This window comes from Oncorhynchus kisutch, linkage group LG23 (genome assembly GCF_002021735.2).
Source record: "Oncorhynchus kisutch isolate 150728-3 linkage group LG23, Okis_V2, whole genome shotgun sequence".
Classification (NCBI taxonomy): domain Eukaryota; kingdom Metazoa; phylum Chordata; class Actinopteri; order Salmoniformes; family Salmonidae; genus Oncorhynchus; species Oncorhynchus kisutch.
This window is the reverse complement of record NC_034196.2, coordinates 38,667,227-38,683,524: the sequence shown is the minus strand read 5'-3', so window position 1 is coordinate 38,683,524 and position 16,298 is coordinate 38,667,227. Positions and strand designations below refer to the sequence as shown.

The following is a 16,298-nucleotide window of genomic DNA, read 5'->3' as shown; positions in this document are numbered from 1 at the left end:
CCTGCTGGGTAAACCTTTATCATTTTTTAGGACCTGACTCTTACCTCAGTACAAGTTGCTTCAGATAATGTCGAAGGCCGACATGTTTTTGATACACTAAGACATTGTTCATAAATTAAGGACGTTATTGCTGTTGACATGATGTCACATAGTGTCCGATGTGTCCCGCTGTACTCCACCCTGTGTAGGTACTGGCTAGTTTGAGAACGGTACGGAATAACTTTGCTGCACTAACCAACTTGCAACAAGACAGAGCCTCAAACAAGTGAGTATATTCATTGTAGTGTATTGCTAAAATGTATGAGTGAGTGAGTGAGTGAGTGAGTAAGTGAGTGAGTGAGTGAGCAAGTAAGTGAGTGAGTGAGTGAGTGAGTGAGAGAGAGAGAGAGGGGGGGGGGGGTGAGACAGAGACAGACAGAGAGAGAGAGAGTGAAAGGGGGGGGGTGAGACAGAGACAGACAGAGAGAGAGAGAGAGTGAGAGGGGGGGTGAGACAGAGACAGACAGAGAGAGAGAGAGTGAGAGGGGGTGAGACAGAGACAGACAGAGAGAGAGAGTGAGGGGGGGTGAGACAGACAGACAGAGAGAGAGAGAGAGAGTGAGGGGGGGGGGTGATACAGAGACAGACAGAGAGAGAGAGAGTGAGACGGGGGGGGGGGGGGGGGGGGGGGGGGGGGGTTGAGACAGAGACAGACCGAGAGAGAGTGAGTGGGGGGGGGGGGGGGGGGGTGAGACAGAGACAAACAGAGAGAGTGAGTGGGGGGGGGGGGTGAGACAGAGACAAACAGAGAGAGAGAGAGTGAGGGGAGGGTGAGACAGAGACAGACAGAGAGAGAGAGAGTGAGACGGGGGGGGGGGGGGTGAGACAGAGACAGACCGAGAGAGAGTGAGTGGGGGGGGGGGTGAGACAGAGAGAGACAGAGAGAGAGAGAGTGAGGGGGGTGAGACAGAGACAGACAGAGAGAGAGAGAGTGAGACGGGGGGGGCGAGACAGAGACAGACCGAGAGAGAGTGAGTGTGGGGGGTGAGACAGAGACAAACAGAGAGAGAGAGAGTGAGAGGGGGGGTGAGACAGAGACAGACAGAGAGCGAGAGTGAGGGGGGGTGAGACAGGGACAGACAGAGAGAGAGAGAGTGAGACGGGGGGGGGTGAGACAGAGACAGACCGAGAGAGAGTGAGTGGGGGGGGGGGGGGGGGGGTGAGATAGAGAGAGACAGAGAGAGAGAGAGTGAGGGGGGGGTGAGACAGAGACAGACAGAGAGAGAGAGAGTGAGACGGGGGGGGGCGAGACAGAGACAGACCGAGAGAGAGTGAGTGTGGGGGGTGAGACAGAGACAGACCGAGAGAGAGAGTGAGGGGGGGTGAGACAGAGACAGACAGAGAGAGAGAGAGTGAGACGGGGGGGGGGGGGGTGAGACAGAGACAGACCGAGAGAGAGTGAGAGGGGGGGGGGGTGAGACAGAGACAGACAGAGAGAGAGAGAGTGAGACGGGGGGGGTGAGACAGAGACAGACCGAGAGAGAGTGAGTGGGGGGGTGAGACAGAGACAGACAGAGAGAGACAGAGAGAGAGAGAGATAGAGAGACAGAGACAGAGAGAGAGAGAGTGAGACGGGGGGGGGGGGTGAGACAGAGACAGACCGAGAGAGAGTGAGTGGGGGGGTGAGACAGAGACAGACCGAGAGAGAGAGAGAGTGAGGGGGGGGTGAGACAGAGACAGACAGAGAGAGAGAGAGTGAGACGGGGGGGTGAGACAGAGACAAACAGAGAGAGAGAGAGTGAGTGGGGGGGTGAGACAGAGACAGACAGAGAGAGAGAGAGTGAGGGGGGGTGAGACAGAGACGGACAGACCGAGAGAGAGTGAGTGGGGGGGGGGTGAGACAGAGACAAACAGAGAGAGAGAGAGAGAGAGAGAGAGACGGGGGGGGGGGGGGGGTGAGACAGAGACAAATAGAGAGAGAGTGAGTGGGAAAGACATCCCTGATCAAACCCTTATTTCTCTGTGGCTACCTTTAACAGGCGGTCCCCTATGTGTAACCAACAACCACCCATCACCAAGTCCTCTTTCTCAGGTAAGACCAACACACACACACACACGGTACTGCAACCAAGTGAACTGATATGACAGCGGACCTCTTTCTGTGAACTGACAGTTGCTTTCTTTCACATGAAGATCCTGAGTGAACTCTTTCAATCACAAGTGCCATGTAGTGAATTGAATTGACCAACCATTTTCCTCCGTGGGCATCATAGGTAATCTACAAACGTCTTCCAGCGGGCGTTGCAGTAGCATATACAATACCTTTCTGTGTTGTTGTCCAGTAAAATCAGGAAATACGTTTGGTTACAGAAGGAGGACTCCACTTCCCAATTTTCTGAGTAAAACTTATGTGCATGGACGTACATGTTTTTGGGGCTTCTATTGTCCACTTTGAACTTGGAATGCATGCCTGCGTTTCATTGGGTTTGACGCTGATCCTCTGAAGTGTTTGTATGTGGGAACATTTGCTATTGAGCCGTGCCAGAGGACAATGTTTTGGTTGGCCTCAGTCCAGTGTCGTGTTCATAAGAGCACGCGACAGAAAATGGAAATTAGCATTTCTTATCAGATAAGTCCAGGTAGTCGCTCCTTGTTTACGTCAGTTTTATTCTGTTTGGTGCCTAATGAACAAGACCCAGTCTTGTTGGTTTGTCATATGACAGGGAGCACATCTGACTCGGTTCTGATACAGTGCATCCTGCATCCTTCCTTCATTCCTTGCAATGATTACAGATCTGGATTTGGGAGGTTTGGATTGGTTAATAGGCTTTCCCTTATCCAATCATGTCATGTCAATCAATACCTTGGTGTCTGGTTAGACAGCAAACTCTCCTTCCAGGCTCACATTAAGCATCCCCAATCCAAAATTAAATCTAGAATTGGCTTCCTATTTCGCAACAAAGCATCCTTCACTCATGCTGCCAAACATACCCTCGTAAAACTGACTATCCTACCGATCCTCAACTTCGGCGATGTAATTTACAAAATAGCCTACAACACTCTACTCAGCAACATGGATGTAGTCTATCACAGTGCCATCCGTTTTGTCACCAAAGCCCCATATACTACCCACCACTGCGACCTGTATGCTCTCGTTGGCTGGCCCTCGCTTCATATTCGTCGCCAGACCCACTGGCTCTAGGTCATCTATAAGTCTTTGCTAGTTAAAGCCCTGCCTTATCTCAGCTCACTAGTCACCATAGCAGCACCCACCCGTAGCACGTGCTCCAGCAGGTATATTTCACTGGTCACCACCAAAGCCAACTCCTCCTTTGGCTGCCTTTCCTTCAGGTTCTCTGCTGCCAATGACTGGAATGAATTAAAAAATCACTGAAGCTGGAGTCTTAATCTCCCTCACTAACTTTAAGGATCAGCTGTCAGAACAGCTTACCAATCATTGTACCTGTACACAGCACATCTGTAAATAGCCCACCCAACTACCTCATCCCCATATTGTTATTTATTTTTTGCTCCTTTGCACCCCAGTATCTCTACTTGTACATTAATATTCTGCACATCTATAACTCCAGTATATAATTGCGAAATTGTAATTATTTCGTCACTATGGCCTATTTGTTGCCTTACTTCCCTAATCTTACTATATTTGCACACACTGTACATATAATTTTCTATTGTGTTATTGACTGTACATTTGTTTATCCCATGTGTAACACTGTGTTGTTTGTGTCGCACTGCTTTGCTTTATCTTGTCCAGGTCGCAGTTGTAAATGAGAACTTGTTCTCAACGGACCCACCTGGTTAAATAAAGGTGAAAAAAATATATATACAGCAAAAAAGTATTTAGTCAGCCACCAATTGTGCAAGTTCTCCCACTTAAAAAGATGAGAAAGGCCTGTAATTTTCATCATAGGTACACTTCAGCTATGACAAAATGACAAAATGAGAAAAAAAAATCCAGAAAATCACATTGTATTGAATTTACTTGCAAATTATGGTGGAAAATAAGTATTTGGTCACCTACAAACAAGCAAGATTTCTGGCTCTCACAGACATGTAACTTCTTCTTTAAGAGGCTCCTCTGTCCTCCACTCGTAACCTGTATTAATGGCACCTGTTTGAACTTGTTATCAGTATAAAAGACACCTGTCCACAACCTCAAACAGTCACACTACAAACTCCACTATGGCCAAGACCAAAGAGCTGTCAAAGGACACCAGAAACAAAATTGTAGACCTGCACCAGGCTGGGAAGACTGAATCTGCAATAGGTAAGCAGCTTGGTTTGAAGAAATCAACTGTGGGAACAATTATTAGGAAATGGAAGACATACAAGACCACTGATAATCTCCCTCGATCTGGGGTTCCACGCAAGATCTCACCCCGTGAGGTCAAAATGATCACAAGAACGGTGAGCAAAAATTCCAGAACCACACGGGGGGACCTAATGAATGACCTGCAGAGAGCTGGGACCAAAGTAACAAAGCCTACCATCAGCAACACACTACGCCGCCAGGGACTCAAATCCTGCCGTGCCAGACGTGTCCCCCTGCTTAAGCCAGTACATGTCCAGGCCCGTCTGAAGTTTGCTAGAGAGCATTTGGATGATCCAGAAGAAGATTGGGAGAATGTCATATGGTCAGATGAAACCAAAATATAACTTTTTGATAAAAACTCAACTCGTCGTGTTTGGAGGACAAAGAATGCTGAGTTGCATCCGAATAACACCATACCTACTGTGAAGCATGGGGGTGGAAACATCATGCTTTGGGGCTGTTTTTCTGCAAAGGGACCAGGACGACTGATCCGTGTAAAGGAAAGAATGAATGGGGCCATGTATCGTGAGATTTTGAGTGAAAACCTCCTTCCATCAGTAAGGGCATTGAAGATGAAACGTGGCTGGGTCTTTCAGCATGACAATGATCCCAAACACACCGCCCAGGCAATGAAGGAGTGGCTTCGTAAGAAGCATTTCAAGGTCCTGGAGTGGCCTAGCCAGTCTCCTGATCTCAACCCCATAGAAAATCTTTGGAGGGAGTTGAAAGTCCGTGTTGCCCAGCCACAGCCCCAAAACATCACTGCTCTAGAGGAGATCTGCATGGAGGAATGGGCCAAAATACCAGCAACGGTGTGTGAAAACCTTGTGAAGACTTAAAGAAAACATTTGACCTCTGTCATTGCCAACAAAGGATATATAACAAAGTATTGAGATAAACTTTTGTTTATTGACCAAATACTTATTTTCCACCATAATTTGCAAATAAATTCATAAAAAAAAAAAAATTCTCATTTTGTCTGTCATACTTGAAATGTACCTATGATGAAAATTACAGGCCTCTCTCATCTTTTTAAGGGGGAGAACTTGCATAATTGGTGGCTGACTAAATACTTTTTGTCCCACTGTATATGTATGGATCAGTTATAGCCCCATGGTATAAAGGAGAAAAGGAGACATGTTTTAAGTGTTTGGGGACTGTAGTGACTTCTGGGGTGCATTGGTGAGTGATGGTGGTGTTACTATTGGAATTACATGGTGAGTGATGGCGTTGGTACTGCAACACCAGTAACAGATGTATACAGCAGAGGGAGACAAAGAGCATGTTTTACACATTGGTGCCCTGTTGTGCTTTCTAAAGCATCTTTAAAGTTGATGATTCAAAGGGCAGTAATACACTGGTCTTTAAGATTGGTTTCTTGTCTTAACTCAGCTGTTTTCTTCACTCCTGCTTGACTGTAATACAGATTTGACCTTGAATACCACTTGCCATGTTATTGTAGGGCTATCATGAACATCTAATGATCCCACACTGGTGTCTCTAGCATAGCTGACTGACACAGGACTTGTGACGTTCTAAAGTTTGTGTGTGTGTTTTGTACCCGTGACATTTCCGTCGTTGCGTAATGAAGTTGTATTGGATCTGTAAAAGAAGCCACTGGGAAAAGTAATGGTACCATTCTAGTCCATTAACCAGAATCATCCAGACCCAGCTTGATCCTTGGCACCCGCTAATACTAATTGATTCCACTTGATTATGTGGAGGAGGAGCTCTAGACTAGACTTCATGGCCAAAAGTTGTGAAGGATCGCGGGCATCTCATTCCAAATTCGTGGGCATTAAAATGGAGTTGGTCCCCCATTTGCTGCTATAACAGCCTCCACTCTTCTGTGAAGGCTTTCCACTAGATGTTGGAACATTGCTACGGGAACTTGCTTCCATTCAGTCTCAAGAGCATTAGTGAGGTCGGGCACTTATGTTGGGCAATTAGGCCTGGTTCACAGTCAGCGTTCCAATTCATCCCAAAGGTGTTAGATGGGGTTGAGGTCAGGGCTCTGTGCAGGCCAGTCAAGTTCTTCCACACCGATCTCGACAAACCATTTCTGTATGGACCTCGCTTTTTTCATGGGGGCATTGTCATTCTGAAACAGGAAAGGGCCTTCCCAAACTGTTGCCACAAATTAGGAAGCACAGAATCGTCTAGAATATTATTGTATACTGTAGTGTTGAGATTTCCCTTCACTGGAACTAAGGGGCCCAGCCCGAACCATGAAAAACAGCCACAGAAAAGTATTTCTCCACCAAACTTTACAGTTGGCACTATGCATTCAGGCAGGTAGCGTTCTCCTGGCATCCGCCAAACCCAGATTTGTCCGTCGGACTGCCAGATGGTGAAGCGTGATTAATTCACTCCAGAGAATGCGTTTCCACTGCTCCAGAGTCCAATGTCAGCGAGCTTTACACCACTACACCACTTACACCACCCCAATTTTTTTTTTTTTTTTTATTTAACTAGGCAAGTCAGTTAAGAACAAATTCTTATTTACAATGACGGCCTACGAACAGTGGGTTAACTGCCTTGTCAGCTTGGGGATTCCATCTAGCGACCTGTTTGTTACTGGCCCAATGCTCTAACCACTAGGCTACCTGCCACCCCACAAGCCCTCTTAAGCACCCGAAGAACAGTTCTTGGACTGAAGTTGGTTCCAGAGGCAGTTTGGAACTCGGTAGTCAGTGTTGCAACCGAGGACAATATGATTTTTACGCTCTACGCGCTTCAGCACTCGCTGGTCTCTTACTGTGAGCTTGTGTAGCCTACCACTTTGCGGCTGAGCCATGTGTTGTTCCTAGATGTTTCCACTTCAAAATAACAAATCAAATCAGATGTATTTATGAAGCCCTTTTTACATCAGCAGATGTAAACAGTACTTACAGTTGCCCAGGGCAGCTCTAGCAGGGCATCAATTTGACAAACTAACTTGTTGGAAAGGTGGCATCCTATGACCTGTGCCACATTGAAAGTCACTGAGCTCTTCAGTAAGGCCATTCTACTGCCAATGTTTGTCTATGGAGATTGCATGGCTGTGGTCAATTTTATCCACCTGTCAGCAACTGGTGTGGCTGAAATAGCCGAATCCACTCATTTGAAGGGGCGTCCACTTATATAGTGTTTATTTAAATAGCCGCCCTCTTTATTTCCAAGTATTCTGAGAATCTGTGACCATGTTGCCTAATAACATCAATGCTGATGTTGGGGTTAATTAATGTACATGTGTCAATACTGGTGACCCGAAGACTTACTGTAAGTTTACTTAGATTCATAAAGAGAAATATTATTCTAAGTCAGATGTGTTCATGAATTCATCAGTTGATCATACAGTCCCTTGCGAAAGTATTCGGCCCCCTTGAACTTTGCGACCTTTTGCCACATTTCAGGCTTCAAACATAAAGATATAAAACTGTATTTTTTTGTGAAGAATCAACAACAAGTGGGACACAATCATGAAGTGGAACGACATTTATTGGATATTTAAAACTTTTTTAACAAATCAAAAACGTAAAAATTGGGCGTGCAAAATTATTCAGCCCCCTTAAGTTAATACTTTGTAGCGCCACCTTTTGCTGCGATTACAGCTGTAAGTCGCTTGGGGTATGTCTCTATCAGTTTTGCACATCGAGAGACTGACATTTTTTCCCATTCCTTCTTGCAAAACAGCTCGAGCTCAGTGAGGTTGGATGGAGAGCATTTGTGAACAGCAGTTTTCAGTTCTTTCCACAGATTCTCGATTGGATTCAGGTCTGGACTTTGACTTGGCCATTCTAACACCTGGATATGTTTATTTTTGAACCATTCCATTGTAGATTTTGCTTTATGTTTTGGATCATTGTCTTGTTGGATTCAGGTCTGGACTTTGACTTGGCCATTCTAACACCTGGATATGTTTATTTTTGAACCATTCCATTGTAGATTTTGCTTTATGTTTTGGATCATTGTCTTGTTGGAAGACAAATCTCTGTCCCAGTCTCAGGTCTTTTGCAGACTCCATCAGGTTTTTTTCCAGAATGGTCCTGTATTTGGCTCCATCCATCTTCCCATCAATTTTAACCATCTTCCCTGTCCCTGCTGAAGAAAAGCAGGCCCAAACCATGATGCTGCCACCACCATGTTTGACAGTGGGGATGGTGTGTTCAGGGTGATGAGCTGTGTTGCTTTTACGCCAAACATAACGTTTTGCATTGTTGCCAAAAAGTTCAATTTTGGTTTCATCTGACCAGAGCACCTTCTTCCACATGTTTGGTGTGTCTCCCAGGTGGCTTGTGGCAAACTTTAAACAACACTTTTTATGGATATCTTTAAGAAATGGTATTCTTCTTGCCACTCTTCCATAAAGGCCAGATTTGTGCAATATACGACTGATTGTTGTCCTATGGACAGAGTCTCCCACCTCAGCTGTAGATCTCTGCAGTTCATCCAGAGTGATCATGGGCCTCTTGGCTGCATCTCTGATCAGTCTTCTCCTTGTATGAGCTGAAAGTTTAGAGGGACGGCCAGGTCAGATTTGCAGTGGTCTGATACTCCTTCCATTTCAATATTATCGCTTGCACAGTGCACCTTGGGATGTTTAAAGCTTGGGAAATCTTTTTGTATCCAAATCCGGCTTTAAACTTCTTCACAACAGTATCTCGGACCTGCCTGGTGTGTTCCTTGTTCTTCATGATGCTCTCTGCGCTTTTAACGGACCTCTGAGACTATCACAATGCAGGTGCATTTATACGGAGGTGGATTGTATTTATCATCATTAGTCATTTTGGTCAACATTGGATCATTCAGAGATCCTCACTGAACTTCTGGAGAGAGTTTGCTGCACTGAAAGTAAAGGGGCTGAATAATTTTGCACGCCCAATTTTTCAGTTTTTGAAATGTTAAAAAAGTTTGAAATATCCAATAAATGTCGTTCCACTTCATGATTGTGTCCCACTTGTTGTTGATTCTTCACAAAAAAATACAGTTTTATATCTTTATGTTTGAAGCCTGAAATGTGGCAAAAGGTCGCAAAGTTCAAGGGGGCAGAATACTTTCGCAAGGCACTATATGTCGCCTTATTCAATTACCATACCCCTGTTGTCTTCCATCAAACAAGGATAAAGACATATATTTTTTTAAATGTTATCAGCCATCTGAAAAGCAGTTGAAGTGTTCAATTTATGGGGCACCTACATGTCCGTCCCCTATGGTAGTGTTTCCCAAACCTCTCCTAGACTACCCATACACAGTACTGGATCTCTTCCAGTACCAGCACACCTGATTCAACTGGTCAACTAATCAGTGATGTGCTACTACTGCAGTCTACATCAAATAAGGGATTGACTAGGGGAACTTTGGTAGAGATATGAGAAACCCAGAGCTAGCTTACTAACTAGTCCGTTAGCTAATTCTACCAAGCACCTCTGTTTCTGTGACAATTGCTTGGGACTCCTGATCCTCTATAGCGCCGGTCCAGGGTTTAGCATGAGCCCTTGCCGTTTCCCTGAGAGGGGCGGCCCGGTGTGTCTCGCTGAGCAGGAGAAGAATGCCATTGACGTCAGAGGAGATGTTGTCAGCAAGGACAGAGGACCCCTGCTTCAAGAGGACCCCTGTTTTTAAGCTTCTGAAACCCCCCAGCCCAGCCACTGACTTTCTGCACTGCCATTTGAAGGACAGAGAGAGAGAGAGAGAGAGAGAGAGAGAGAGAGAGATGCTATTGACGTCAGAGGAGATGTTGCCAGCAAGGACAGAGGACCCCTGCTTCAACAGGACCCCTGTTTTTAAGCTTCTGAAACCCCCCCAGCCACTGACTGTCTGCACAGCGAGATAAATAAATACATAGAAAAGGGAAGAGAGATGAGGAGAATGCAGAGAGGGGGAGAGAAACAAAGATGGTGATGGAGACGCAAGCAAAGGCTATGAGAAAGTGGTGGATCCAGAGAGAAATGCATTTTTGTTTTCTACTCTGTCTCTTTGTAGCTCTGTCATCCTCTCACTTACTCTTTCATTGTCCATCACATGTCCATCACCACAACCTACAGTTAAGAACAAATTCTTATTTACAATGACAGCCTACCCCAGCCAAACCCAGACGATGCCGGGCCAACTGTGAGACTCCCAATCACAGCCAGATGTGATGCAGCCTAGATTCGAACCAGGTACTGCAGTGATGCTTCTTGTACTGAGATACAGTGTCTTAGACCACTGCACCACTTAGTGGTGTATATATATATATATTGCACACACAACTTAAAACAACTCAACACATAGCAGCATTAATATTTTTAGAAGCGTAACTACGCTCCACCACAAATCTTAGATTTAGAACATTTCCAGATGACTAGAGCGTTGTCTGCCCTAATCCAGGATTAGGTAAAAACACAGGGAATATGTGGCTGAGCGGAAATACCCCTACATCATTTCCTAATGAGGATTAATCATGAGGAGGTTCAGCCTGACTGACTACTATTCATAATTCCACTGGTGGAATGCTCTCAGTGACTGTTTGTGTGTGTGCTTATGTGTTTGTCATCATGTTTTCTTTGTCTGTTTTCATAGTCAGAACCACAAGTCATATAGTCATATCACTGTTCTAGAATATGATTGGATAGTTTAAATCATGCCTTAGTGATTACATCAAGGAAGGGAAGAAGGAAGGATGCGAAGTCTTCGAACAGGATATATCCATCAAACTTAACCGCTAGATACTAACCTAACTACAGATATAGGAACAGATTACACTAACTATACACCAACTTTAACCATTGGAGGGGGTTCAGTAGACATCTGACCCTGTATCAGTGGTTAGGGGCTCAGATCTGAACCTGTGACTCCAGTCCAGTCCGGGTAGTCTGTTACTCCAGTCCGGCTCTTCTTATGTGCTGAGCAGTGTTTTCACAGGAAGCAAGCGTTTTCAACTCATGCTTTTTGAGTCAGCCTTCCCTCCTATTGACGTATTGCTTTATCCACAGTCAGACCCGCTTGGACATTTCTCTCCATCTGTCTGACTGTCCATCTGTCTGTCAGAGCAGCGGTCATCGTCATTGTGTCGTCGATGCAGGGAGGACAGGGGATTTGAGACAGAAAATAAACTCAACCGTGGCTCTCTCTGTGTGTGTGTGTGTCTGTGGGCTACGAGTGTGGTTCTCTGTCTTTAGAGGAGGTGTGAGTGTGTGTGTGTGTGTGTGTGTGTGTGTGTGTGTGTGTGTGTGTGTGTGTGTGTGTGTGTGTGTGTGTGTGTGTGTGTGTGTGTGTGTGTGTGTGTGTGTGTGTGTGTTTGGAAGGGGGGTCTTGGCTTTGTGGATGACTCCTCATCACGGTAGGCTGAGGAAGTTTTCCTGTTTTTCCTTCTGGATATCCCTGGGAAGAGTGTTGATCGTGTAGAGATGTGTGAGACGGATTTTCCTGCCCTCCCAAATCTGGGAATCCTCTGTCCGGACCGTCGAAAGATTTTCGTGTAGGCGTTGGAATCCATGTGTGTTTTTTTGTTTTCAGCTCGTGGAGCATGGGGGCAGCTTTGCTGTGCTTTCCCATCAGGGCTTTTGCAAGGCTGGACTCGTTCTAGTCTGACACTGTGGAACTTCCCCTAGATGTTAGAACTGTGGATTCTAGAACTGTATGTTGTGGATTCTAAAACGTCTCACTCTGGATTGTAGAATGGTCCATTGTGGATACCAGAACTACACTGTGGAACTTTCTCTTCTTGGGATTCTATAACTACTTCTACTACTACTGTAACTACTCTCTGGAGGACTGAGAGAGGGACTGAAGGGTGATTGTTGACACTTATGAAAGATACTTAGCTACAGCCAGAGACCATCTCAGAGACAAGTATTTTCCCCTGTTCAATATCTCTGTGGCGAAGCTATCATCACCGTAGACACTTTTTGCTCTTCAAGCCCCTCTAACCATGAAGAGTCACCTATGCATCCACTCAGGCAACCCGGGCATTGCACTCGTCTATGGCATCACCACCGACGAAACGCAAGAGATGACGTCGCACACCCCTGTCAAACGCCTCAAAACTGACCACCACCACTCACCATCCCTACCTGTCCCCGTTCCCCTACCCCCTATTCCCCTTTCCTCCGACCCCTGTCTCCCCCCTCCAGAGGAGGCCTACCAGAAGCTGGCCACAGAGACGCTGGAGGAGCTGGACTGGTGCCTGGACCAGCTGGAGACCCTGCAGACCAGACACTCTGTCAGCGAGATGGCCTCCACCAAGGTAGGACAACTATCTACCTAATTATTACTACTAAGACTATCTAGACAATACCACTATCTAACTAATTGTTACTACTCAGACGATCTAGACAATGGGTGAACTGGGTGAACTGCCATTGGTCTGTTGGCATGGCGTTGGGTAGTGGATTTAGTTTTGAGATAGAGCTTTACAGTAGACCTACAGGGTCTGGGACCAAGGTCTATGTCTTAAAGTGGGATGGAGAGGAGGACACAGAGTGTGATCGTAAGTGCCCAGTCACCTTCCTCTCTCTGAGCCCAGTTAAACACTTAGAGATAAAGAACATCAGCACCATCATGAGATATACAACATAACACAACTACAGCCAAAGGTTATAACTCAAGTTAAAAATCTGACCGTTAATAATAGCCTGCATATGATTTTACACCACCCATATGATATTACACCACCCATATGATATTACACCACCCATATGATATTACTACACCCATATGGTATTACTACACCACCCATATGATATTACTACACCACTCATATGATATTACACCACCCATATGATATTACTATACCACCCATATGATATTACTACACCCATATGGTATTACATCACCCATATGATATCACACCACCCATAATATATTACAACACAACCCATATGATATTACCTCACCACCCATATAATATTAGCTAATTACCCATATGATATTACTGTACCACCCATATGATATTACCGCACATATAGGATATTACAGCATCACCCATATGATATTAACCAACCACCCATATGATATTACTTCAGCACCCAAATGATATTACTACACCACCCAAATGATATTACTACACCGCCCATATGACATTACAACACCACCCATATGATATTACACCACCCATATGATATTGCTACACCACCCATATGACATTACTAAACCACCCATATGATATTATACCACCCATATGATACTACTACACCACCCATATGATATTACACCACCCATATGATATTGCTACACCACCCATATGATATTACACCACCCATATGATATTACTACACCACCCATATGATATTACTACACCACCCATATGATATTACTACACCACCCATATGATATTGCTACACCACCCATATGATATTACTACACCACCCACATGATATTACTACACCACCCATATGATATTGCTACACCACCCATATGATATTACTACACCACCCATATGATATGACTGCACCACCCAAATGATATTACTACACCCATATACGCAGTGCTCATTTAGTGTACCAGACAAAATATTCACAGAACTTAATTTAATCTATGAGTTAAGAAATACTTCCTAGTACAACTGCACTGCACTCAGTACCTTTCACCTATGAGCTGTTCTCTTCTTGTCCACAGTCACATGACAGATATGAAGGTTACAGGTGGACATATTGTTGACTATCATGCAGAGGATGAGGTTTGTTGGAAAGCAGAAAACAGTAATATTGCTGGTTGAATCCCTTTGTTAAAATGGGTGTATCAGGTTGAATCCCTTTGTTAAAATGGGTGTATCAGGTTGAATCCCTTTGTTAATATGGGTGTATCAGGTTGAAACCCATTGTTAATATGGGTGTATCAGGTTGAAACCCATTGTTAATATGGGTGTATCAGGTTGAATCCCATTGTTAATTTGGGTGTATCAGATTGAATCCCATCGTTAATATGGGGTTTTCAGGTTGAATCCCATTGTTAATATGGGTGTGTGAGGTTGAATCCTATTGTTAATATGGGTGTATCAGGTTGAATTCCATTGTTAATATGGGTGTGTCAGGTTGAATCCCTTTGTTTATATGGGTGTTTCAGGTTGAATCCCATTGTTAATATGGGTGTGTCAGGTTGAATCCCATCGTTAATATGGGGTTTTCAGGTTGAATCCCATTGTTAATATGGGTGTGTGAGGTTGAATCCTATTGTTAATATGGGTGTATCAGGTTGAATTCCATTGTTAATATGGGTGTGTCAGGTTGAATCCCTTTGTTTATATGGGTGTTTCAGGTTGAATCCCATTGTTAATATGGGTGTATCAGGTTGAATCCCATTGTTCATTTGGGTGTATCAGGTTGAATCCCTTTGTTTATATGGGTGTTTCAGGTTGAATCCCATTGTTAATATGAACATGCTTACAGTACTGCTGTCTTGGGTTATACCACTTCCTACTCAGTCCTTTACATGTGGTTGCTTGTTGATGCTTTTAGGTAGCTCGAAGCTCCAAGTGTACATCTCTTATGTCTAGGTTATGTACTCCCATGAGTAAATGTTCAATTTATTGTTTAGCTGTGTGTTCTGCCCTGGGAGCAGCTAAGTCAGACAAGCTGCCCCACAGTTGCTCAGATACAGTAGCAGCATGCAGGCAGGCTCTTGGAAAGCTTCTCACTTAGATCCAAAATGTCAGTCGCAGGGAGCCAGTCTCAGGCAGATGTTTTGTACACACGGTAGGCAGGCTACAGTAAATGTACGTGCTGGATAGGGAACCTAAGGGGGCTAGCGTTAGCCTAGCGTTAGCAGCATCCTGCTCTGCTCTCTGCCATGGCTCCGGAGACTTCTCCAGCTGATAACATTGTGATGTCATCAGTATGCTCGACCGTCTCGATGAGGAATGAGGGACAGCATAATGTGTTTCTGTGTGAGTACCAGGAACCTGTTTGTCACGGTGTGTGTGTGTGTACATCTTCTAGGGAACTGTGTCTGAGAGAATGTGTGTCTAAAGAAGGCTTGTTGCTGTTTTTATTAGGTTCTGGTTTGACCTCTAGCTTGCACACAACTGTTGTTATTCCAGTATGTGTATATGTTGTTATTCCAGTATGTGTATATGTTGTTATTCCAGTATGTGTATATGTTGTTATTCCAGTATGTGTATATGTTGTTATTCCAGTATGTGTATCTGTTGTTATTCCAGTATGTATATATGTTGTTATTCCAGTATGTGTATCTGTTGTTATTCCAGCGAGGGATGCCGTCTGTTGTGTGTGTATGTGTGTGTGTGTGTGTGTGTGTGTGTGTGTGTGTGTGTGTGTGTTTGGATGTCATTGCTGTGGGACATCCAGATGCTGAAAGTAGCAGCCGTGTGTATGGTGAGATGTGTTTCCATGTTTTAAATACAGAAACACACATATATATATATATATATATATATATATATATATACCTATCAATGCAACACCTTGTATTAGTCAGATTGGAAGATACATACAGACCAATGTTTTTATAGCTGTGTGTGTGTGTGTGTGCTGCTAGACTAAAGGTCATTGGACCGATGTGTAGACACAACTGGAGATGCCCGTCACGCCACTTAGAAGACACTTTAATGCAAAGCATTACAGAGAGTTCAGACATTTTGTTGTACGTGTATGTGATCTCTGCGAGCATTGAACCCATGACCTTGTTAGCACCATGCTCTTATCAAATGTCCACACGTGGACCAGATAGTCCCATGAAGCTACTTATTAAAAATACAATTCTGTCATTAACAGTCAGTGGTAGAGTTTATTGTTAACCTTTAATTTCTGTATAATACTTCCTGTTTCTCTGTCTGTGTAGGCTCTTTGTGCACCACAAGTGTAGCAGGTAGCCTAGCGGTTAGAGCACTGGGACAGCAACCCAAAAGGTTGCTTGTTTGAATCCCCAAACCGGCAAGGTGGAAAAATCTGCCGTTTTGCCTTTGAGCAAGGTAGTTAACCCCTAGAACACCTGCTCCCTGGGCACTGATGATGTGAATTAAGGCAGCACCCCGAACCTCTCTGATTCATAGGGCATGCATTCAGTT

The 16,298-nt window shown here is 44.6% G+C and overlaps 1 protein-coding gene across 8 annotated transcripts in view; it reads left to right on the top strand.

Moving 5' to 3' along the window:
• LOC109868753 (cAMP-specific 3',5'-cyclic phosphodiesterase 4D-like) overlaps window positions 1-16,298 on the top strand; it is a 411,106-nt gene that overhangs the window by 346,646 nt on the left and 48,162 nt on the right. For all 8 annotated transcript variants that reach the window (XM_031802500.1, XM_031802501.1, XM_031802505.1 and 5 more), the window contains 3 exons: window positions 189-265; window positions 2,019-2,071; window positions 12,409-12,521. In XM_031802500.1, the coding sequence (XP_031658360.1) occupies window positions 189-265; window positions 2,019-2,071; window positions 12,409-12,521 (243 nt within the window). The remainder of the gene's footprint in view (window positions 1-188; window positions 266-2,018; window positions 2,072-12,408; window positions 12,522-16,298) is intronic.